This window comes from Herpailurus yagouaroundi, unplaced genomic scaffold, assembly GCF_014898765.1.
Source record: "Herpailurus yagouaroundi ecotype Mexico unplaced genomic scaffold, PumYag 197, whole genome shotgun sequence".
In the NCBI taxonomy this organism is placed as follows: Eukaryota; Metazoa; Chordata; class Mammalia; order Carnivora; family Felidae; genus Herpailurus; species Herpailurus yagouaroundi.
The window spans coordinates 13,450,420-13,476,749 of record NW_024412428.1 but is presented as its reverse complement, the minus strand read 5'-3'; the positions used below and the strand labels follow the sequence as shown (position 1 = coordinate 13,476,749).

Here is a 26,330-nt window from a genome sequence, read left to right as displayed (position 1 = left end):
TTTATCAATTAATAAATAAAGCAGATACTAGGATCTAAGGTCAAGGATACTGATTGTTCAATCTAAACATAATTTAAGAAGAGAAGCATAACTGTATTATATTATTAGGTTGGAACATATGAAACTGCCATTATTTATTTAGTAAACAGTTAAGTATCAGCAATTTTATATAATTCAACCTCATAGTAAGAAAATATTTGTAGTTGTTAACAATTAAACGTGTAATCTTCTTCAAACAGATTAGCAACTCCATTGTAAACTCAAAAGTATTATTGATATCACAAATAGGACAGCCACATAGAATTGACGTGACTGTTTTCTCTGATCTAGAAAACTCACTTGCTGATATAAATGGCCAAATAAAAGATGCGCTAATAAAATACCTTGGCAGGTATATTATTTCAAAATTCTTTTTATAACTTGTGGAAGCACACTGAGTTGCATATGGCATAACTTACATTTCCTCTTCATTCTAATAATTAAGACTTCACAAAAATAAAAAAGGAGAATCCCTAAGGGCCTGGGGTATAGGTTAAGTTCATAAGAATACTAATCAAGGAACTATTTTTCACTTATCTACATAATTACTTACAGTCATTCTGACTAAAGTTAGTCTTCATCTCTTTTAATTTTATCATTTTGTTCCAATTGTATTGCCACTGCCCTAACCCATCATCCCCAATACTGATGAATAAAATAATCTCTCTACTCTTTTTGCTACATCAGTTTTATCCCTCTCCAGTTCATTTTCCACACTGCTGACTGTAAATCAAAACAAAATGGAACTCTAAGCAAATCAGTTCCCCTTTCAAAATATTTTATTTCGTCACCAACAAAATATAAAATCTGAACTTTCTATTATGTGGACCTTCCAAATCTGTTCACTATATATTTCTTGAGACTAAACTCATATAATTTTCTAGTGCTCTCTTTTGCTGAAATATACTATGCTCTTTTGTCTTCCTGAAAAATATATACATATGTATTTGTTCTTCCCACTTCTTGAAAAGTCTTTACGACAGCAACAATTTAATTATTCTTTTTGAGACCCAAGACCCATTCTTGACATATTTCACCAGTTTTCTTGAGTATTAGAAGATCAATACTAGTTTCTCCACTTATCCCCTTCTTGTATATAAGATTTTGCTGTATTTATTCAAAAGTTCCTAGAGTAGGGGTTATTCTAGAAAGCAAAACTGTACTCAATTAAAGTCTATTAATAATACTAATATTATAATCATACCTTATTCCATTTCTTTGATCAAATGCTGGGATCATTGAGGCTGGATGTTCTGACATTAAAGCCACTAGCAACTGTAACACATCATGAATATTTTCATCCTGCATAAGGATCACCAATATTTCTATAGTTAATATTTTATTCTACTGCTTTGAATAAAATAATTAAAACAAAGACCCAGACCATGTCCTACCTCATGCATGGTAAGTAGGTAATTTAATATACTCTGAAGTTCATCTTCCTTGACCCCTCGGTCCTAATTTTTAAAAAAATGTGTATTACTTAATTTTAAATCTAAAATTAAAACTTTAAAGACAGGCATCAAAACGATCATTTAAAAAATGTGAACAATTTAAAAGTAGTGATGTTTTCATTAAAATGTTTAAATACTTCATAATTCATAGACTATATTATTTCGAGTTAAATAAGTAAATATTTGGAACGCTGTATCTAGTCTTTTGAAGTTGCTGATTTGATTGGCCATCACTATCAAGAGTTGGTATATTGTGATCATCTAAACTGTATTCATATTACTATTTTCTAAGAATTTATTCTTTTCTTAAAATGATGCAAATTACTGCAAAACTTTATAATATCAATTGTGCATATATTACCTTTGTTTTTCATTTCTCTTTATCTTAATCTTTTAAAAATCCTACTGTGATAAAAGATATAATGTAAGACTTCTCAAACAGGTATACAGACTATTTTCTGGAATAAAAACTTTATGTTCATTTCTAATGCATATGTTCCTTCTCCATTTCAGATATATCTCTTAGAATGGAGGATCTCAAAAAAGGATTAACAAAAGGTGAAGTTTCACAAAAGTTAACAGTAAGATTTACTTTAGAGTGTTAAAAGCTATTCATAAGTTAAAGATAGCTACTGCTAATTTTACAATATTGATTTTAAACTATGCCAAAAATTCTTTTACACTTAATATATTGAAATTCTAAATTATGTAAAATTATTTTACCTTTAGTATGAGCTGTTTCAGAAAAAGTAGCATAAATGCCCGTAGCGATATAATTTCTTTTTGTGATGGCCGGGGACCATCTAGAATAAAACAGAAAACAAAAACAAAAAAAGGAAAAAAAAAAAAAACCTCACGATATTCAACAAACATGATGCAATTATGTTGGAACACTATGGGATTCTTTAATAGTTGTATTTATTTGAATACTCGTTAATATTAATGCTATCTAATTTCAATTATATCAGAGGATCCAAGCATTTATCTTCAGATTTTGGCAATTTCAAATTATTCGCCAAACTTCAGATTTGGAGGAAAGAATTACTTTTTAAATAATTATAATATCATCCGTTAATAAGTGCATAATCATCAAGTGTTTACATTATTTTTTTCCTACTTTTATTAATAGGTTCCCTTTTCCCCCAAATCCAAGTTTTCCTAACATTTCTTTCATCTTCAATTAAACCAGTCTTCATTTAAAGACCATCTCCATTTCACCCCACACATTATATGATAAAGCACAGAAAAGTGACATGCTAACATTATATGATAAAGCACAGAAAAGTGACATGCTAATGTTTGTTTTGCAGCTTTTTTTCCTTTGTGACTTAAATATACTTAATACATATTATGGTGGACACTCAATAAATGCTTATGAGTGAATAAATGAATGTGAACAGTTAAAGTACACATGTTAATTTCATCATAACATCTAAATTTCAAAGTAATTAATTGCAAATATCTAATTACCAATAAATGAGAACATTCAATGATATATGTCATACATATAATAATTAAATTATACCTTTAAGTATGTAGCTAGAACCATAAAGCTTTCTTGAAGCAATGAGGATTTACATAGCTTCTTAAGTTTTAAAATAAAAATCACTTTATGTATAATTTATAACATCTTATTCACTCAATAAATATTTACATGCAAATTATCATCAAAGAATCCATTCCATCTACTCTTGAGAAGGAAATCTCTTTCTCATTTCCCAGACTGCACTCCACATTTTTTGCCCCACTGCTGGCAACAGGATACAAGCTACCTTTTCCTTCCTTACCAATAATTAGTATTAATTTTTCAACTCTTTTTCATGGTGAAATATAGCACATACATAGAAGATGTAAACATACACCTTAATGAAGAGTTCAGAATTAATACCTGTATAATCACTTGGTAGATCCAGATACTGAACACTGACAGCAAACTGGCAAAGAAAGCCAGTAACAACCGGTGTGCAGGTAAAGGAACTACACAAGAGTGGAGGGGTGAGGTCCTGACTTAAATCAGATTAAATAATTGCAGATTTCTGATTTTTGTTGTGTAAGTGTTCCCATCATGACTGAATTCAAGATCAATCTACTAATAGTTTAAAAACGAGTTTGTAAAATCCCTGAATATTTAACAATCGGCTGCACAGCAGCTCGCTCCAGTGCACTTAAGTCCTCACCCCACGCCAGTCCTCAGCTCTGAGCTACATCTTGATCACATCCTCCATCCCAACCCAGTAGAGACAGTCATTATCTTAGTAATAATACCCTTACTTCCATTTAATGAAATTAGAAAAGTTTTATACTGTCTGAAAGTGTCAATTGTTTCTTTTTCTACTGTAAGGATAAGAATAAAAATCGTGGTTATGTCATAGGATATTTTGTAATGGTTAAATAGATCAACATATGTAAAGGGATCAGAATAGTCCCTGGTCCATTTTAATCATAAGCACTCAGTAAATGTTAGCTATAATTACTATTGTCAGATATTGTACAATGTAAAGAGCATGTTGAAAAAAATACATACATATGTGTGGGTTTTAAGCATATACATGATACAGATCCATATTTTACAAAAAAAGATGTATCTCACAAATATGAAATTGAGTGATGTAACAAATCACAAATGTACCATTTATATAAAATACAGAAGCTAAACAATCAATAGGTTAGGAATCCATACATATATAGCAAAATGGTAAAGCACAAGTAAAAAAATAATAAGCCCTCAAGTAAGGAAAAGGCATAAAAAACCTAAAACAAAAAACATAAAACATAAAATTGAGGATGGGGTTATCTCTATGGCTAGGAATGGGAAGAAGATATGACCAAGGACAGGGACATACAGGTTTATGGTAATGTTCTATTTCTTAAGCTTAGTGAGACCTATGTAAGGTTTATCACGTATTAACATATTTGCATTTATGACATATTCAAAAATACAAAAATTATGAAACACGCCTCATCTGAAGGACCTACATGTAGACACGTGTAAAACTGTGTCTGTATGAGCAGAGAAAAAGAGGGTAGAAGAACATACAAGACTGGTAATACTGGCTCCTTGAGAGAACAGTAAGTTGTTTTTTTTAATAGGCCTTTGTATGATTCCATTTGCTAATGATATCTGTTGCCATATCTGTTAATATGAATTTTTATAGTGAACCTGATATAATAATAATTTAAGGGACAAAAGTATTAAATAAGAGTCAAAGCAAAAAGATCCTAGCTCTCAAGTCAGAGCCTACATATGAATTAGTAAGTACTACGAAAAGCTAGCATAGTACAAATGGACTATTGTTAAAAGAAAGCATTTTAGTTCCAAATGGTATTTAAAAAAAGTTATTTAGAAAGCTACGTTTCAAGTCAGAACCTCACATTTTACTAAATATCAAAATTAATTTCAGATGGATTAAAAATAACAAATAAAAAGATGCATTAAAAAGAATAAATCAAACTATAAAGAAAAACAAATTCTCTCCACTTTCTTGTCAGTTTTCTTCACAATATATTTATTTGGTTTCTTCCCTCCTGTCTCCTTGAGGCAGTCAGAGCCAGCCACGTTAAGGGCCCTGGGATAGGAGAAACCAACAAGCTGAAGGAGACACCAGAGTTTGGCAGGGCCAAGGAGGCAAGTAAGTCTGGCAGGACCTTCACGGTCATGGCGAGGAGACAACAAGAGCCAGGAGTGTGGTAAGGGGCAAAGAAACAATTAGGGCTAAGCAGGTGACAAGGACCATCCAGAGTTAGAGGTGAAGAGATGGTCAGAGCTGACTGGCAACGTCAAAGCTGAGAAGGTGATGGTGCATGTGTCGGAACACTGTTTCATAAAGTAGAATGAGCAAATATATAAATATATTAAAGATAATGTAAGCCAGATTTTTCAATATTGAAGGAAGAAAGCTATAAATATAATAAGTTTGAGACTACACTGAACCAAGTGGTTTTAAATCAGAATTGAAGGTATCTATGTATAAACTTGTGTTTCCTACATCCATGAAGAATGCCTAGAAGCGATAACACTCAAAGAGCAATAAGCCAAATAAGCACACTAACATCCAAATCTTGGTTTCTGAAACCATATCCACCAACCAAACCAGGGCTCCTTGGAGAAATGTCTGATTCCAGGACTGAGATAAGTATAACATGAACCAAAAACTCTGGCTCTCTTGTGGGAAAGAGCCAGGACTGAAAAATTATGGACATCTGTCATAAAGACCCCAAAACTAAGGTGAAAGTCTCCTACTAGCCAAATCTGAGACAACTTTAACATCGAATAAATAATGATACAACCCAGGGTATATACTCTCTGGGCTAAATCCGTTAAAACTTAAAAATTTCCATTTGTTTGAAACAAACCGTATCTAATCATTTACATACTGTCTATGGTTGTTTTTGTTATACGCTGGCAGAGTTGACTACTTGCAACAGAGACCATAAGGCTCCCTAAGCCTAAACTATTTCTGTGTGGCCCCTTGCAGAGAAAGTATGCCAACTATTCATGTAATACACTGAATAAAATAGAAATCCATGAAATATTTGCTGATATAAAATGAACAAATAATTGGAAGAGAAAAAAACAAGTTCCTCCTTACAAACTAATAAATGGCTTAGGAAATAATGTCATTTAGCAGCAATCACAATAAAGATCAATTATGACAAGAGTCACTGATGAACTAAAACCAGTAAGGGAAGTTTTGTTGAAGAACAGGATATTTACATAGTCTCAATGTATTTCTCCACCAAATACTTATTATTCCAAAAGAGAAAGTAGTAATTTTATAATGAAGAATACTGGCAGACACCACATTAATCAAATGATCAAAATTAACATCTCCAGTAATACGACAACTGAACGCCACGCGCTTCTTGACGTGATACAATGTGACAGAATTGGTATGACTTGTGCGTGACTGCTTCCAAAAATGAAAAACCTGAATCATCATGGGCAAATATCAAACAAATCCAAATTAAGGGACATTCTACAAAGTAATTTGCTTCTATTCTTCAAAAATGTGAAGGTCATGGAAGACAAAAATGCTAAAAATAACTTTTCTATATTGAAGAATATTCAAGTGACAAGGTAACTTAAATGCAATATATGATTCTCGAATTGGATTAAGAGGAAAAAAAGAGATTTTTTTCTAAAAAGGGTATTATTGGAATAATTGGTGAAATTTAAATGCTATCTTTGGATTAGATGATACCATTAATGTATTAATGTTAAATTACCAGGATTTAAATGGTTGCCTTTGGTTATCTAAGAGAGTGTCTTTTAGGAAATTAACAGGAAAGTATTTAAGGTAATAAGGTATCACATCTACAATTTATTCTCGATTTAGAAAAAAATACATACACCTATATGTAGGTCTGATTACATTTACATAAAATGGAGAATGATGAAGTCTATGTGGTAACATATTAAATACTGGGAAACATGGTGGAGTTTTAGTAATTCTTTATAAAATTCTTACAACTTTTCTGTAAATTATAAATTAGTTTTCTGAAGCAGAAATTAATATGTGTGAATATATGATGTGCCTGGAGTAGAGAAAACTCTACCATGCTATAGTGTTAGAGAACAAGGGCTCTCAGTCACATAGACATGATTCAAATTTTAGTTCTATCACTTTGTACCAACTTTCACCTTCCTGACATACAAAATAATAGTGATACCGACTACAAGCTATATGTATACACCTATGTGCATGTGTAAACATGTCTATGTATATATAATTACATTACATATAAACAATTGAACAAAATTAACAGATGGAATGCTTAGCAGAGATTTAAACTCATGGTGAACATCTAGTAAATTTTAGGCATTATCAAGATTAAAAGCAATAAAAATGTCATAAATGACAGAATAATATATCAGACTGTATAATATAACTTTTAAAGCCCTATCATTAAAAGACACAAAATAAGCTAATAAATGAATATTAGAATGCTTCTACGTTTATTTTCCCTTACTGAGAATTAAAAAAAATTTTTTTTTAATGTTTATTTATTTTTGAGAGAGAGAGACAGAGTGTGAGCCGGGGAGGGTCAGAAAGAGAGGGAGCCACAGAATCTGAAGCTGGTTCCAGGTTTTGAGCTGTCAGCACAGAGCCCCATGTGGGGCTCAAAATCACAAACTGTGAGATCATGAGCTGAGCCGAAGTCAGACGCTCAACAGACTGAGCCACCCAGGCGCCCAAAAAGATTTTTATAAAACAAAAATTTTCAATGTCTTTGTGAGTATGCTGAGAAAAGCACTCTAACATATTACACAGTAACTACTCTCAATAATCCTACATAAATCAAAGACAGAAGTTAATTATTATATACACAGGTGTAAACACTGCATTACTTATAAAATCAAAATTTCAGGGGCGCCTGGGTGGCTCAGTCAGTTGAGCATCTGACTTCGGCTCAGGTCATGACCTCACGGATCCTGAGTTCGAGCCCCATGTCAGGCTCTATGCTGACAGCTCAGGGCCTGGAGCCTGCTTCAGATTCCATGTCTCCTTTTCTCACTGCCCCTTCCCCACTCATTCTCCGTCTCTCTCTGTCTCTCAAAAATTAATAAACGTTAAAAAAATAAAATAAAATAAAGTAAAATAAAATAAAAATTTTAGAAACATGTAAATGGCACATTCTTTTGGATTGCTATGCAGAGCCAAAAAAAAAAAAAAAAACCCATAAGAAAAAAAAATCAAGAAAATCTCAATTTTGTTAAGAGAGTTTAAGTATTTCATACATTCAATTCAATGAAATTTAGTGGAAGCACACACACCAAACATGTAACAGTTACTATTCCTGGGATTTGGGTATAAATGATATATTTCTTCTGTATCATTTTATTTTCTATGCTGAGTATGTATTTTTATATAATTAGGAAAATTAGCAATAACACAATGAAGAATAAAATTAATTTCTACTATACTTAGAATAAAGGGTAAAGTCTGGGGTAAAATATAAAAAAAAAGGCAACAATCTCAAAGCACCAAAACAACTATATTAGAACACAGTGGCCATGATCAGTTTCATCTGTTTTTAATACTATGCCTATATCTTCCCAAGTATCAACAAGTACACTGGCTAAAAGGTAGAATATTATTTTTTACCTGACTTTATTCTAAAAATAATTTAATATTACAAATCCATAAACTTCTCTATCACAAAAAGCTCTCAACACATAAGGCTACTATCTAAGAAAGACAATAGTTCAGGATATTTTCATAACCATGCACATCTGTTCCCTATAACAGTACTCAGCATACAGAACAGTAATAGTACCATGAATACAGTGGTAGTGTTGTACTTACCTAATCCTTTAGGTGTAATGCCACTACTGTCAGCAGGATTAATGACCCAGTAGTAATATTTTAATGTGTGCATTAGCTGTAATACTGTTCCTACTCTGCGTATGGTGGTATAAATGGTAGCAGTTCCGATAAATTCAGCAGACAAGTAAGTGTATAGGGAGAGCTGAACCTAATACAGAATATTAGCAAAGCATTAAAATAAATTTAAAATGCCTCAAGTGTTTATTATAAATATACATTTTAATTTAAATGCAAATTAGTAAAGGCCAAGAAAGAACCATTTATTAAGAGGTTAAAAATAACTTTTAATTAAATATTATTTATATTGAAAAAAATTTGCAGCCAACACATTCTAATAAAACTTATTTTAATAAAAGTAATCTAGTGGCTATTACCAATGAAATAATTGTAAATGACTTAATAATCTATCAAAAGTATCTGAATGGAAAACCAAGTTATTTAAGAAGTTGACTAAAGCCTTTAATCAAAGTATATTTCAGCAGCTGAAAGAAACAGAACTAATATCTATCAGCTATATCATACTTGGAAAAAATATACATAGTCCTATATCCTAAAAGTTCAGGTAGTTTCAAATTTTCTTAACCGACTCCCACAGTATCAGAATCTAAGCATGTAAGCAGAGAGAGGACAAGCCAAACATCTTGTTTAAAAAGTGAACAAACGTCAAGTTTGAATTTAGCACCACAATTAACATGCTAAACAACAAAGGTCAGAACTTATATTATGTAACCAAAGTTGTATGGGAAACTTGAAAACTGTAAAAGGAAGCTCACGTTCATGAAAAATGTCCGTTATTATTGACTTCCAGTAGACTATAACAGGGCTATAGTAAATAAATAAATAAATAAAGGGCTAAATCTGGCTAAATTTAGGTAAAAAAAAATAAAAATTTTATCTTGATATCTAAAAAACAATGTATATCTTTATTTTTAAATAAATAATGTTTACAATCATGATATAAACTCTGTATTTACAATAAAAGCAATTTTCCAGTCACTGTGATTGTACTTATCATGGCATAATTAGTTACCTGTTACTTTCTGTTTTCTTAGTCTTAATAATCAGTGTAGCAAATTCTTTCTTGGAAAGATATGAATCACAACCACTAACTTCAGAATGCAGTTATTAGATCAGTTTAATTTAAACTATAGTTTCATTTAGTTTAATATTTACATATTTCAGATTTTGATTGCTGATTCTGTGGAATTCAACTGCTTCAGGTTGACTATAAAACAGGTCGAAAAGTCCAAACAAATGCTTTCCACTGGAGAGTTTAGGTCCATAACTATAATTTATAATATTACGCTAAAATGAAATGAATGAGAACAAAACGTATACCTTTGCAGGTGTATGTATCCAGATGGCTGGGTTGAATAAAATGTGATCACAAAGCTGCTTTAGCAAAGGTGCTCCGTGAGATAAGCCATCAAGGTACTTTGCAAAGGACAAAAATTGCTCCAGGACAGCTCTAGTTATATGGACTCTTGATGACTGAAGAAAAGGAAAAGATTTTCAAGCTAAAAATACCCAGAACATCACATTTTAAAACTGCTGACTTGCAATAAGTACATATGCATTTTCCATATCCACCCCTAATACGTTAAGTATAATATAAAACTGTATATTTCCTTTAGCATTCAAAATCTAATTATATTCAGAAACATAACATTTTAAGATAATTCTCTTAAATGACAGTTTGTTATCTGAATCCCTTTCCAGAACACCTGCAGATAAATAACTCAGGTTAAATGCCACTCTCAACCCAAGCTAAAGAAATAAAGTAAGTTATGAATAAAAATGGTCTCAACCCATTTTTGTGTGAGTTGACTAAAGAAGAGATCTCAAAGAAAATTAAAACGGAATACAATTAATACCATGATCACACACACGCACGCACACACACACACACAAATATTGGGAAAGAGAACTATCATGAGATCCAAACCAACTGGAAAACAAATTCACCCCACCATTCCACTAAAGCCTTTTTCATAAAATCACAAATGAGTTGCACATGGACAAATACAACACATTTAAAAAGGCAAATCTCACTTTCCTGGAAATACTGCCCCCTTTGGCTTTCATGACCCTCAGATTACTCCCCAGTGCCTTCTGCTTAAAAGATGGGAACTGATGGGGCACCTGAATGGCTTAGTAGGTTAAGTGTTGGACTCTTTGTTTAGGCTCAGGTCATGATCTCACGGTTTGTGAGTTCCAGGCCCACACAGGGTTCCACACTGTCAGCACTGAGCTTGCTTGGGATTCTCTCCTCTCCCTGTCTCTCTGCCCCTCCCCAACTCATGCTGTCTGTCTCTCTCAAATACATAAATAAATTTTTAAAATTAGCTTACAAAATGTTTATTTAAAAAAAAAGATGGGATGAGGGGTGGGTGGGAGGGGAAACTGTGTGATGGGCATTGAGGAGGGCACCTGTTGGGATGAGCACTGGGCGTTATATGGAAACCAATTTGACAATAAATTTCATATTAAAAATAAATAAAAATTTTAAAAAAGTGGGGACTGCTGAAACTTATCTTTTCGTTCCTATAAAACCACTGTCCCTAGATGATATTTTATACTTCCACAGCTTCATGTAACAATACCTCTATTCTAAACACTCCATCAAGATTTTCAACTGCCATCACCAATACATAACCTACTATCAATGCCATTTAGAGAAATGACAGACCTTCCATAATTTAAACCAAACCTTAAAGCTGCATTGGTCAATATAGCAGCCACTAGCTATTTGTGGCTACTGAGCCCTTGAAATGTGGCTAGTCCCAGGTGATGGTGTTGTAAGGAAGTATACACTGGATTTTGAAGGTTTAGAATAAAAGACAATACAAAGTATCTGTTATCCTTTTTTAATTGAGTATATGCTGAAGTGATAATATTTTTGGATATATAAGGTTAAATAAAATACATTATTGTATTAATTTCGCATATTACATTATGAGACATTTTTATTTTTTTATTGTATTTAAAAAAATTTTAATGTTTATTAATTTATTTTGAGAGAAAGAGAGACACACACAGAGCGTGATTTGGGGAGGGACAAAGAAAGAGACAGGATGTGAAGCAGGCTCCAGGCTTTGAGCTGTCCGTACAGAGCCTGACATGGGGCTAAAACCCATGAACCACGAGATCACAAACTGAGCTGAGATCCAATACTTAAATGACTGAGCCACTCAGGCACCCCTATGAGAAATTTTTACATAACATATAAGGCTTGCATTAAATTTTGACTGGACAATGCTGCTTTGGAGTATAATTTCAGATGAAAATATTATAGAGTAAATGCTGTTCTTTAAAAGCTGATAATTCAGGGGCGCCTGGGTGGCGCAGTCGGTTAAGCGTCCGACTTCAGCCAGGTCACGGTCTCGCGGTGCGTGAGTTTGAGCCCCGCGTCAGGCTCTGGGCGGATGGCTCAGAGCCTGGAGCCTATTTCCGATTCTGTGTCTCCTTCTCTCTCTCTGACCCTCCCCGGTTCATGCTCTGTCTCTCTCTGTCCCAAAAATAAATTAAAAAAAAAAAAGTTGAAAAAAAAGAAAAAAAAAATTTAAAAGCTGATAATTCAAATTCAACTGTGAAAAATATGTATTAGTACACAAATGTTTCCTTCCTCATCTGGTGACCTTTTTTGATCCTCCCTAGGATAAAGAATCACCTACCACTAAACCCTGAAGCACAGGTCTCATCACATCTTTATCTCCATTACCAGGGATTAAAGTCCAAATAACAGTATAGGATAATTAAGGTCTAAAAAGGACTGAACTGTCTTACCAATTTTACTTCCCTATGGTATATCTACACTCATCACGCTCATAACAAAGGCAACTCAATAAATTTGACGTAAGCATGCCATGCATTTCATAAGGGACCACAAACTCATATGAGTATAATATTCAAATAGTTAACAACAATGTATGAATTAGGGTAGGAGACAATAAATAGTGAGAACTGATGAAGGTACCTAAAGGAATAAAAGTAAAATAAATAAAATAAAATTCAAAACTAGAAAACTTTTCATTGAGCCAAATAAATTGTTTCTTTGGAAAATAAGTTTTGCCTATACAACACCAGTTTCCTTCATGTGCCTTCTCTACCACGCTCCCTCAACTTGTAAACCCCTTGCATCTGTTTCCTTTACTTAAAGGTAGATTCAATACTCTTCATTTAGTCATACAGAAAATATGCATGTTGAGGACTTACTATTTGCCAGGGACTCTCTGTGGCACCATGGAAAGAACAGTTAACAAAAAGACCTGAAAAAGCCCTGCCTTCACAGAACTCAAAGTCTAAGAAAGGAGAAGCCCGGGACGTACAACAACATAAAAAGGTAAAATATGTAAGAAGTCAGATGTTAGTAAGTACATGAAAAAGCACAGAGTGGACAGGAAATTTGTGGAAGGGTGATTACGAAAAGGTGTTACTGAGTAGGTACCAATTAGTTTGAAGTATAATGTGGATAGCAATTATTTTTAAACTAGGCTTTTATTACTAGGTGTTTGACAAAACACCAGTGGTGAGTAGATAAGCAATGGTTCTAACAAAGGTTGGGAGAAAAACTTTACATGAAAATTTTTTAAAAATATGGAAAAATGGGGGCGCCTGGGTGGCGCAGTCGGTTAAGCGTCCGACTTCAGCCAGGTCACGATCTCACGGTCCGTGAGTTCGAGCCCCGCGTCAGGCTCTGGGCTGATGGCTCGGAGCCTGGAGCCTGCTTCCGATTCTGTGTCTCCCTCTCTCTCTGCCCCTCCCCCGTTCATGCTCTGTCTCTCTCTGTCCCAAAAATAAATAAAAACGTTGAAAAAAAATTAAAAATTAAATAAATAAAAATTTAAAAAAAGATGGAAAAACGATCCTAACAAGTAGCTGAATTGTTAAAGAGTGGGAAGTGGAAGACACAAACAAATAAGTCTTTAAGGAAAAAGAAAAATCAAAGCTTGGGCAGTCATTTTAAAGGAACTTTAATAAGAAGAATGCAATGTTTTTAAAATTTTTAACCACTTTATTCATGGGTAGGGGAAAAAAATTAAAACAAGAGATCAATGGTTATATAAAGCTTTAGCCAGCTCCTTCACTAGCTATCATTTCAGATAGCTTATCTTATAGACTATATTCTTATTCAGTAATGATGATTTCAAGAACATTATCTGATAAATCCTACTTTTACACTTAAAATTCTGAAACAGAACAGTCAGATCCTGTTCCTAGATAAACATTTTCAGAGATCAGATTTTATTCTATAAAACTGTCATGTGTTTACAAAGAACAATAAGGCAATATAAAATCAGACTGGCCATTATGCACGTATTCATTTGAGGAAGTAATTCATAATTTGGAAACAAGTTTTCAACCTGCTCTGTGTTATAAAAAGATACACTAGAAGCATCACATGAGGCATTCCTTCCATATTACTAAAAAAAAAAAAAAAAAAGTATCAGTTTTTTCATAGCAATTAAGCTCTTGGGTAGTAGTTTTTATTCTAACATTTATCTTTAGGAAATATCTTTCTAAAACTGTGTTTTGTTTTGTTTTTTATTGGCCTACTCAAAATCCTACCAGGCAGAAAATGAAAGTTCCTTCAGTAGCATGTTACCTTTACCATAAGTAGTACTTATTCCTCCTGCCTTGCATTACTATTAATTATTCACATGTCTTTCTTTCCTGTTATAAAAGAGAATACTATGTTATTCATCTTTTTTGTGTGTCTGGTGCCTGCCATAATTCCTCAGCAGAAGAGAATAAGAAAAGACAAAACACAGATTAGGAGAAAAGAAGATATCCAACTCTGCTTTAATGAGTTTCGTTTGAATGATTGCTTTGAAATATTTTTTATTTTGATATTTGCTGTCATTTTCTCAAGTAAAGCTATTTAAAAAGAGAGTTATACTTGGATAATTTATAGTTATAAATCTGTAAACTGTATGCTCTGAAATTTAAACTATGTAACAGTACTTCTGTGTGGTGACTGAACACATAACTTATAAAATGAACTATATGAACTGTGATAGAAGATATTGGAAATAGAACTTGAGAAGCTAGGGGAAAAAGTCAGATGATAACATTTCACTCCATAAGTAACTAAATCAAATAGGGGCAATCGATGTTAAAGGGAGAAGTTGCTATTCAGTAAGAAGAGGTCTTTCCCACATTTAGAGCGGCCCACCGTGGAATGGATTACCAGAAGTGTTCATTTAAAATTTTTTTAATGTTTATTCATTTTTGAGAGAGACAGAGAGACTTAGCACGAGTAGGGGGAGGGGCAGAGAGAGAGAGAAACACAGAATCCAAAGCAGGCTCCAGGCTCTGAGCTGTCAGCACAGAGCCCGACATGGGATCTGTGAGATCATGACCTGAGACAAAGTCGGACGCTTAACTGACTGAGTCACCTGTACGCCCCAGAAATGTTCATTTTTATTGCAGAAACCACTCTACACATACAGAATATATACTATATTATTAGGAAATTGTGGAAAATTATTTTAATTACTCCAGGTACATCATTAAGTAGTTGATCCTCAACATCCATCTCACTCCTTTTAGGACACCAAGATTGAGCTCCAAATAGCTTAATCCAATATGAATCATTTATGTGTTGTTGTTGTTGCTGTTGTTTGGGGGAGACAGGTAGAAAGCAATTAGTTCAGAGAACCAGCATCAACATTTTCATGGCAACAAATGATTCAAAGTAGGTCAAGACCTAAGCTGACTATCAAATTAGAGAGACGGAGGTCCTTCAGTATCTGGCAGAAGGGAGCTCCTCTGCCGACCCCCAATCTGGACGTGAAGGCCTACAGCACTAAGTCTACCCGGAAACCTTCTTTTTACCACAAAGGACAGCAGCTATATCATCAAATAAAACCATCAGTGACTTGGCAGAGCAGACATACAGAAAAAACCTGGGTCCTTGATGACATAATGGAGCCTCAGACAACCAAACCCTAAAGCCCAACCTAATGGATATATAGGATATAGGTTTTACTGGCTGTGCTGATCTACTCCCCAACCTTCCCCATCCTATTTTGTGCTCCAGAGGCTCCCATGCCTGTTGGCTTCCTGTTGGGTTTGACTAGTTAGAGACACCAGCAGGAAATTAGAGGCCAGGAAGAAAATGAAGTTGGGGTATTTATTCTACTAGCTTCACCCTTTCAGGCCAATACACCACATTTACTTAAGACCACACTCCAGTTGGGTATGATTTCTTCCAGAACTACAAAACTTTCTCTTTGAGTTATGATAAACAATCCTCTCATCTCTTCAAACCTTGCTGATTTCCCTTAACAAGGGAACTTAAGGCCGATGCAGTGCTTGAACTCACGAACCATGAGATCATGACAGGAGCCGAAGTCGGACATTTACCTGACTGAGCCACCCAGGCGCCCCACTAAGTTACACCTTCTATGACAAGGACATAAAGCTAAGTGATAGTTAACTATTAGCTTCTTATTAGTTGATGATAAAATAAAAATGGAACTTTAAAAAACTAACTAAATAAAAATAAAAATGTAAACTTTATTATCTATACTATTCACCCAGGAACTGATGTTTAAAATAAAGCAGTATGAATATTCATCTGTAAAGGTGAAAAACATTCTTTTAGGTACTCAAACAAGTATGAAAGTGCTTTTCATTTATTCAATTTAACCCAACAACTATTTATTGAGGCAGACACTCTTTTAGGTCCTGAAGACACAACAATAAGGTGAGAACAAAAAAGATACAGTCCCTGCTTTCATCCAGCTGATGCTTATATTCTAGTGAAAAGAGGCAGAAAATAAACAAGTAAAAAACGTCTGAATTGTGCTCTCAAAAATCAGTAGAGAGATAGTGATGACTATGGAAGGGCTACTATTCTATTTAGAGGGATGAGTGAAGACTTCTCTGATAAGATGTCATAAGTAAAATCATAAAAGTGTAGAATCAAGCCATATGGACATCTACAAAATGCGTAATGAAAGCAATGTGAAAAGAAAATGCAAAAGTCTTGACATGGATTCATGTTTGCCATTTTAGCTTTTAAGGGAAAGGCAAAAAGGCTTTTGCATGGCCAGTGCATCTGTAACAGAGAAAGCCTGAAGGGGTATAATGAGATGATGTCAAAGGTAAGAGAATTGTGAATTTACTTTGAGAAGGACGAAGTAGTAAAGTAAGGCATATTTTAGGAAGATTAGTCTGACTGCAAGAAAAATAGACTGTGGATAACCAATGGTGATCGATGGTGATTGAAACAGGATGGTATCAATGTGATATAGAAAGGACTAGGATCTTAAGTAGGAAGAAGTCATTCATTCTGGATATGTTTTAATACCAAGACAAGATAATTTGCATAGAATATGGATTTATTGTGTGAATAGAGTCAAAAAGTATTAATATTTTTGGTCTGAACTAATGGGTGAATGGCAATGCTATTAACTAAAATAGAGAAAACGGAAGGATGAAAGATGTGAAAGGAAAATCAGTCCTTAAAATTGAGAAAGAGGAGGCGTGAGTAGGAGAGAATAAAATAGGAGACCAAGGAGGTAGGAAGAAAACAAAGAAAGGATGCTGTTACAAAATACAATTGAAGAAAGCATTTCAAGGAAAGAATGTTAAACTGAAATGTTAACAGACCAAATAAGATGAAAACTGAAAACCTTAAGATGTAACAATATGAAGACTACTGGTGACACTGACATGAGCCATTTGAAGGATAAAAGCCTGGGGGCGCCTGGGTGGCTCAGTCGGTTAAGCGGCCAACTTCGGCTCAGGTCATGATCTCGCGGTCTGTGAGTTCAAGCCCCGCGTCAGGCTCTGTGCTGACAGCTCAGAGCCTGGAGCCTGTTTCAGATTCTGTGTCTCCCTCTCTCTGACCCTCCCCCGTTCCTGCTCTGTCTCCCTCTGTCTCAAAAATAAATAAACGTTAAAATAAATACATAAATAAATAAATAAATAAATAAATAAATAAGCAAGCCTGATTGGGATAGGAATGGATCTAAGACTAAATAGGATTCCAGGAATATAAAGATGGTTTAACATTTGAAAAGTAATTAATATAATTCACTAAGAAAAAATTGAAGAAACATCTTAATTTTCTCAAATAATGCAGAAAAACATTTGGTAAAATTCACCTGTTTATGATAAGGAAAACTTCTCAGCAAACTTGTAGTGGACAGTTTCTTAATTTGATTTAAAAATCGACTAGGGGTGCCCAGGTGGCTTAGCCAGTTAAGCATCCGACTCTTAATTTCAGCTCAGGTCATGATCTCACAGTTCAGGAGATCAAACTGTCAGTGTGGAACCTACTTGGGATTCTCTCTCCCTCTCACTTTGCTCCTCTCTCACTTGCATGTGCTCTTTCTCTTTCTCTCAAAATAAATAAACATTCTTTAAAAAATAAATTAAAATCTACTGAAAGTAATCTACAGCATATACCATACTTAGTGGCTAATTATTGAAAGCTTTGCACATGAGCTCTGGAATAAGATAGGGATGCTCACTATTACAACTTCTGTTTGGCACTATACTGTAAGTCTTAGTACAATATCAAGGGGAAAAATACAAAAAGAATAAGTATTAGGAAGATATAAAATTTTCTACAAGTAAATGTTTCTGAAAAATTGACAAACTACGAGAATTAGAGGAGTAGCAAGACATACATAAAAGGTCAACATGAACATCAATTATATTTCTATATGTCAGTGATAAAAAAAAACTTACATTTGAAAAACCTCAAGAATCTAGGAATAAATTTAGCAAAAAGACAATGTTTTCTACCACAATTCTACCAAAGAGTCCTAAGTAAATAGAAGCATGCACCAAATGTATGAATTGGAAGGTTTAATATAACACAATGAAACACAATGAAAATCCTAGCATTTTTCTGGTGGAAATTAACAAACTGATATAGATGTTAATGCAAATACCCTTGAATAGCCAAAACAAACTTGAAGATTCTTTCCAAAATGGGATAATCATAAAAGAAAATGAAATGGTGACCTATATTAAAATTAAGGACATTTATTCATCAAAAAATATCAAGGGAGGAGGCGCCTGGGTGGCTGAGTCGGTTAAGCGTCCAACTGTGGCTCAGATCATGATCTTGCGGTTTTTGAGTTCAAGCCCCGCTTCGGCCTCTGTGCTGACAGCTCAGAACCTGGAGCCTGCTTCCGATTCTGTGTCTCCCTCTCTCTCTGCCCCTCCCCTGTTCATACTCTGTCTCTTAATAATAAATAAACGTTAAAAAATATTAAAACAAAAATATCAAGAGAGTGAAAAATCAGGCTACAGAGGAAGTGATATTCAGAATGCATCTCCAACAAAGGTCTCAAATACAGGATATAAACAGAATTTCCACAAATCAGTAAAAAAAATGATAGACAATTCATATGAAAAAGGATAAACACTTCGAACAGGTATTTAATAAGAGTGGATAACTAAAAGACAGTAAGTGTACAAAAATGCTCAATTTAATTTGTCATCAGGGGAATGCAAATTAAACCATAATGTGATCTACAGAATGTAAGACTATCTTTGCAAGTCACATATCTAATGAAGATTAGTGTACAGAATAATAAAAAAAATTGCTACAATTCAATAATGAAAATACCATATTTTTTTTAATGGGCAAAGTTCTAAATAGACATTTCCCTAAGGAAAACATACAAATAGCCAATAAGCACATGAAAAGATACTCAACATGATTAGACAACACAGAAATGCAAATAAAAAATGACATGCCATTTCACACTCACTAGGATGGCTAGAATAAAAAAGACAATTAACAAATGTTGGCAAGGATGTGAAAAACTGGAAACCGCACATACTGTGGATGAAATGAAATTTTCCACTTTGGAAAACAGGCTGGCAATTTCTCAAGTGGTTACACACAGAATTATGATAGTATCCATCAAATCAATTCATAGGTAAGTATCTACGTAAGAGAAATAAAAACATATGTCCACACAAAAACTTGTACATGAAAGTTCATAGCAGCATTAGTCATAACATCCAAAAGATGGAAAAAACACAAAAGTCTATTGACATCTGAATAGATAGATAAATGTGTTGTATGCATACAATGGAATATTATTCAGCCAAAAAAGAAATGAAGTACTGATATATGCTACAACATGGATGAAATCTTGTACACATGACAATAAGTGAAATAAACAGGATACAAAAAGACCAACACTATATGATGCCACTTACATGGAACATCTAGAATACACAAAATCATAGAAATAAGAAGTAAATTACAGGTTGCCTAGGAGTGGGGATCTTGGAGGGAAATTGGGGAAATTGGCAAAGGACATGAATAAGTACTCCATCAGTGAGAAAAAGTGGATGTGCAATAAATATATATGAAAATATGTCATATCTTATTCGAAATTTCAAAAAATGCAAATTAAAACCATAACGAGATAATATTTTCTACCTAAGCTGACAATATAATTTTAAGGTTATTAACTCTGAAAAGGAGGAAGAACTGAATATGTCTTTTATTTTGATTTAAAGTTTTCTCACTGAATTTCTAATTTTTAAATTTTTTTTTTAAGATCTACTTTTAAGGACTCTCTATACCCAGCATGAAGTTTGAACCTAGAACCCCCAGATCAAGAATTATGCTTCACCAACTGAGCCAGCCAGGTGCTCCAATGAATTTCTAATTTTAAGCTAAGTTTTATGTGTAAGAAAAAAAAATGCTCACTTTAGAATTATTTTGATAACCTCACAGCAGATGGATGAAAAATATATTCAAGGGATAGATCCTGGTAGTGATCTTGTCCGTACATAGTAATGGCACATTACATTCATAATATCTAATTTGTATAAGATATAATTTAATATAAATCTTCTAAAAAATTCTTAATAATCTAGATGTAAAAAATAGTTTTCCATCAAACCAAACACCTCAATGAAAATCTTAATGTTTCTGAAAAAATTATTTCATTAAAGAAATGCTACAAATGATCAATCTACTTAATAACCTACTACTTCGCCAATCACCAATCCTTCAAGAAAGAATATTTGTTTTAAAACAAAGACAAGTTACAAGGATTTCAAAGGTAGAACAATCTGAGTTGAAAAAACTATTTCCAAAAGTCTTCTCAATTTTATTTCCAAATGGAAAAATAAGTTTATCCCTCTTATTCAAGGCCTCACCTCTTTATTTCTCAAATAGTTCCATTTTCAGAGCAACTGAATGCTAAAGAGTTAAATGATAAAAATAGGTTTGAGAGAGCTAATGAGGGTGGCAGGTATTTCCTTAGGCAAAAAAAAAAAAAAAAAAAAGTCAATACGCCATCACTTTTATTCATGACTTCCCATGTTAATTTTTAAAAGAAACTGCATGATACAACTAAACTCTTATGAGCCCATAATAGAAATCCAGCATTCATTACCAGAATAGTACAACTGTGACTAAAGCAAAGGTTATAAGAAAACCAAGACATAAATGACACAAAATGGGAAATATTAAACCCATCTAACTTGTATTGTTTATATTATGTAGTGATTACAGAAAAGCCACCTTAAATATTCAGATATATTAAAAGCAGAGACAAATCACAAAGTATTTTTGCTTATTACAAAACAAAGATTTTTTTTACCTTATATAATTGGAAAATAAAGCAAAACCAAGAAATCCATTTAAAATTAAATTGATAAAGCTTCTAAGAAACTTAGTTTGAATGTAAGGATAGTAAAGAAACAACTAGAAAAAAGAGTTAAGAGGAAAAACTTGTAACTTTGACTAAAGGTAGAGGAAAAAAATTTTCTTTAGTTTCTGTCTTCACTCAAAATCCCTTAATTTATAGATTTCTAGCATCCAATTTAGTTCAATGTCTATACTTAAGTCCAAATGCAAAATATAAAAGTAAATATTTGTGAATTAGCTAACTACAATGAACAGTTAATGAAAAGAGAAACTATAGAAAAAAATATAATTCAGGATTGTCAGTTGTTCAGCTGTATATACTACACAATAAAACCATCAACACACAGCACTTACCTTTTCAAGTAAGTAGCCAATGACTAAAAAGCCTTTTCCACCCAGCATCTGTTCTTGCATGGCTACTGAACTTTTAAGTAGTTCAACCAGGAATGCCAAAAGAGTAGCACTGCATGTAAAGTACAGATAATTACATTATGTAATCATCAAATGTTGATTATAAACATATGACAAAAGGTAACAAGCATATTCAATTCTAATCTCTAGTTTGCTGACAACGACTATTACACCTTATGCTGTACAAGAATATATTTTTCTCACAAGCATGAGGAAACTTGTTTCATCTCTTTAAAATTAAATATAAATCAAAACATAACTGCATAGTTTTTTTATATTCCAAAGCCAAACACCGAAGTTTATCTATACATATGTATATTATCTGCTTCAAGTAAATCTACCATAAGAAACATACCCACAAACACATCAGTTCTCCATAATGAAGACTTTATCATAATATTGTTTTAAAGAACATGTTATCACAGAGAATTTTAAATGTGTATGCAATATTACTTTTAAGAACACACCTATTTTTAAAGAAAACTTTTCATTTAGACCTATTTTTTAAAAATAACTTCTAATTTTTTAGAAAATATCCAGAGAAATATGCAAGATGTTTTTTATGTTCATATATGCCTTCAGGAAAGCTCATGAGAGCAGAAAACAAATGATCTGTATAGTATTGAAATGAAAGTGGCAGTTAATTATACAACGTATACACAAACACATAAAAGCACACAAAGAGAAGTGCCAGACAAAGATAAAGCACTTGTTATGTCTGTTGAATGAAGGAAGAAACAAAATAAATAAATAAATAAATGATTGCACTGAAATAAGCTTTGATAATATATTATTTCACCAAGTTACACACTGAACAATTTTCAACTAGCAGCATTAATACATGATGGCAATCTTAATTAAGAAAATATATATTCCTTCATTGTATATGCTTCCTGTAGTTTATAACAATAAATGACAACAAGCCAAACTTCATCAGCAATTAAAATTCCTATTTACAATGCTATATAAGGTACCCTAATTTGCCTATTTATATTCATAAGAAAGAGTGAGACCACAAATTAATAAATATATTTTAAATTCACAAGTACTCATTCCTACAAGGAATTAAGAAAATCTGTTAATGAGGAAAACTTGAAAATAACTAAGGTCCAAAAGGAATCTAAAGTGATTCCATTCTCTCAACTTATGCTAACCCTTCTAGTTTCAATAGTATTGACAACACATTTCTCTGAAAATGTGGATATTCTTGTTCAATTCAGAAATATTCTCATTAAAAGAATCAATTGCATATTATCATTATTATTATAAAGACTGTAGTTTAATGGATTATATGACATCAGCTAGAAAAAATATAGTGTAACTGGAAATAAGGTACTCATTACAGGAAATTAAAATTCAAACACATTAATTGGTCCTAATTCTTTTAACCACACAAAAAAAGTAAACTAGTATTACAAGTCAACATAATTCTTTCACTTTGACCTAATGTTAGACATTTGCAAGAAAAACACAACCACCAAAGAATCTCTTGGAATTTTTTTTAATGTTTCTGTAAAGAAAAACAGCTATTAAGCAATCTAGTCCATTTTGAATGAATTGTATGAATAATAAAAGCCACTACACAAATAACTGCATAGTACCACTGCACAAAAATACTTCTGCCTAAATGGTTGAGAAGAATAAAGAAATCAGTGCATAGAGATCACACAATTTCCTAATCTTTTCATGGAATTCTTGTCTACGCCTGAGTTAGGGACTTAAGGAGAAAGATGACTAACATTCCTAAACATCAGCACTGCCAAAAAGAGAGACTGGATTGTCTATGGTCCCTATGGTCCATGAAAAAAATGCAAAATAAATCACTCTCCTATGTAAAACTATATAAAATTACAACAATGCCAGGGATTTTCTTACTCTTTTTATGTCAGAAGGACTACTCTTTCTCAAACATCTAATGAATAAATGCAGACTTCTAATCACAGTGGAATTCCATTGCAAAATGAGAAATATTAATTTTATTCCAAAAATCTTAACACGTATCTATGCTACCCATATAAAGTTAATTTCACTTCAGTTTTAAGTACGACAACAATTGAAAAGTCAAATGCATTCACTAACAAAAGTATTGTAAATTTATACCTAAAACTGAATGCAATAGCAATACTACATCTTTTCAAAAAAAAAAAATCTTTAAAATAGGTATATTTGACATGGTGGATGTAATAGTAAATAGATGGCCATCTTCGAAGAGGTACATTTTCAAACATAATTTAACAAACTTACCAGTAACTAAAATGCATCGGATTGCTGCAGGGCTCACAATAAACTTGCAAAATTCTGTGTACTGCCATACAAAATTTCTCTCCATTCTTGCCTATTTCCAACTCCCCTAGATACAAAGGCAAATATAAAGGATACTTCAGCCCATTCCTATATCTCCTACATACCACTTCCTGTCTAGACATATCAGTTCATCTGTAGAGGATCTAAGTATATAGGATAACCAAAAAGCAAGTATCTGTGTCAGCCAAAACTAGTATACACAACATAGAAGTTTCTCTTGAAAAGTATAGCAATACCCAAAAATGGATTTCCATAGGAATATTTTACTTAATAGACAGAAAGTGTTCTTTTATATCTTAAAGTAAAATTGCTAAACTTTTCAACAGATAGTACTATAACATATCATGTTCTTTTAAGTAGCAATTCTACTTTAGGAATAGTTAAGGGTGTTTAATAATCCTGCCTTCTTTTAAGGAAAATGACACTAAATAATCTATAGGGTTATTCTTAAAAATAATTAACACCTTCCAGTTCTTAAAGAGCTTCCAATAAATTAGAAAATAATATTTATTTCAAGTAACATACTTATAAAGGGCTAGACCTTATGAAAATGAAGAAAATAGTATAATAATACCACTATGACAGCATATTTATTATCTCTCTAGAGCTTTCTGGTCCATATTATTAAGGAATACCACAGTCTTGGCCCACAAATACCTGAGAATATTTAATAACTGTGTATGAACATGACTGATTTCTGTTACTAATGATAAATATGTACTATATTTAGGTTCCATTGAAATTTATATAAATATAGATTTTGACTTGATTTTAATATAACTTTATCCATTTCAATTTGTCCATTATTTATCTTTTAAAGTAATTAATGTACGCAATTTATAATCCTAAAAGTTTTATTATCTTTGAGGTTTTTGATTATTTAAAGATATACTGTATCATTAAGACAGACCTAATGTATAACTGAAATGATTGAGATTGAATATGAAACCTCAGTTCAAAGGCAGTTCTTAGGACACAGAAACTGTCTTTTCAATCTGTTTTGCACTGAAACAAGCAAAGTACCTCAGCTACATGAACTGTTTAAATATATTAAGAAGAATGGAATTCATAATGTAAAAAATTAAAGATTCCCTGGGATCCAACACATCCTGCCCTTTTAAAAGGATGTTTTTAATATCTTAAGAAACACTACAGACAAAGTAATTGCCAGAATAAATTTAGAAGTAGATTACATTCCATTAAGATTAAGGTACCAGTAAGGGGAGAAAACCTTTTGACTTTTTCATAAGGTTTCGTCTTTTTTGTAGCCAAATTTGGTATTGAGATACACTGAAATCTTGCAAACAATGATTAAAATTATATAAAATATCTAATACCACTGTTTCTATGCTGTATCTCTGACTAGAAAACTCTTCTGAGATAAGAGTGATCAGAGCAGGAACAAAACTGTAAAAGAAATAAACTCAAGTCCATACCCAAGATAATTTCTCACTCAACACAATTAATTTCAGTGACACCCATACACAAAAAAATCTCACAAAAGTTAGAAGAGTTAAATTTCTTCACAGTTCACAACTGGAAAGGTCTAAACCAAAGTTTCTAATTCCATATCCATTTGACAGTCACGTTTAAGACAATGTGTTCCTAAAGATGTGGTCTTAAAAGAACACTGCCTACCTGCCTATATAGGCAATAAACCTGATACAGAAAACTGTCACATTCATCAATTCAGACATCAAGTGGAGATACATGCTGAAATAAGTAAAATACATTTATCTGCAGAGTCAAATAAGGAAAACAGTGAAATGCAGCACAGGAAAATGTAAGGACAGATGGAATATACTGGTAGCACAGGAAATCACTAAGCCTGCCTACAGCCGTGAAATCTCTCAGTAATTTCCACCTTTTCTTTCAGCCTGATAAGGAGACAGGCAGCCTCATAAACTGAATTGGCTACCCCTGTCAAGGCTATTTGAGAGTATTCTTTAAAGGTCCTATTTTATCTTTTTATTTTATTTTTATTATTTTTAATTTTATTTTAAGTTTATTTATTTATTTATTTTGAGAGAGAGAGAGAAAGAGAGAGAACACACATGCACACAAGCAGAGGAGAGGCAGGCAGAGAGAGAGAGAGAGAGAGAGAGAGAGAGAGAGAGAGAGAGAGAGAGAGAGAGAGAGAGAGAGAGAGAG

The 26,330-nt window shown here is 32.9% G+C and overlaps 1 protein-coding gene across 11 annotated transcripts in view; it reads right to left on the bottom strand.

Annotated features, from left to right (window-relative positions):
* NBEA (neurobeachin) overlaps positions 1-26,330 on the bottom strand; it is a 689,863-nt gene that overhangs the window by 511,372 nt on the left and 152,161 nt on the right. For 10 of the 11 annotated variants that reach the window (XM_040448178.1, XM_040448180.1, XM_040448182.1 and 7 more), the window contains exons 11-16: positions 21,819-21,927; positions 10,160-10,312; positions 8,801-8,969; positions 2,217-2,296; positions 1,434-1,496; positions 1,244-1,341 (exon numbers count right to left, since the gene is read on the bottom strand). In XM_040448178.1, coding sequence (XP_040304112.1) covers positions 1,244-1,341; positions 1,434-1,496; positions 2,217-2,296; positions 8,801-8,969; positions 10,160-10,312; positions 21,819-21,927 — 672 coding nt within the window. Of the gene's footprint in view, positions 1-1,243; positions 1,342-1,433; positions 1,497-2,216; positions 2,297-8,800; positions 8,970-10,159; positions 10,313-21,818; positions 21,928-24,119; positions 24,226-26,330 lie in introns of all 11 variants that reach the window. The other variant, XM_040448187.1, reaches the window with a different exon arrangement.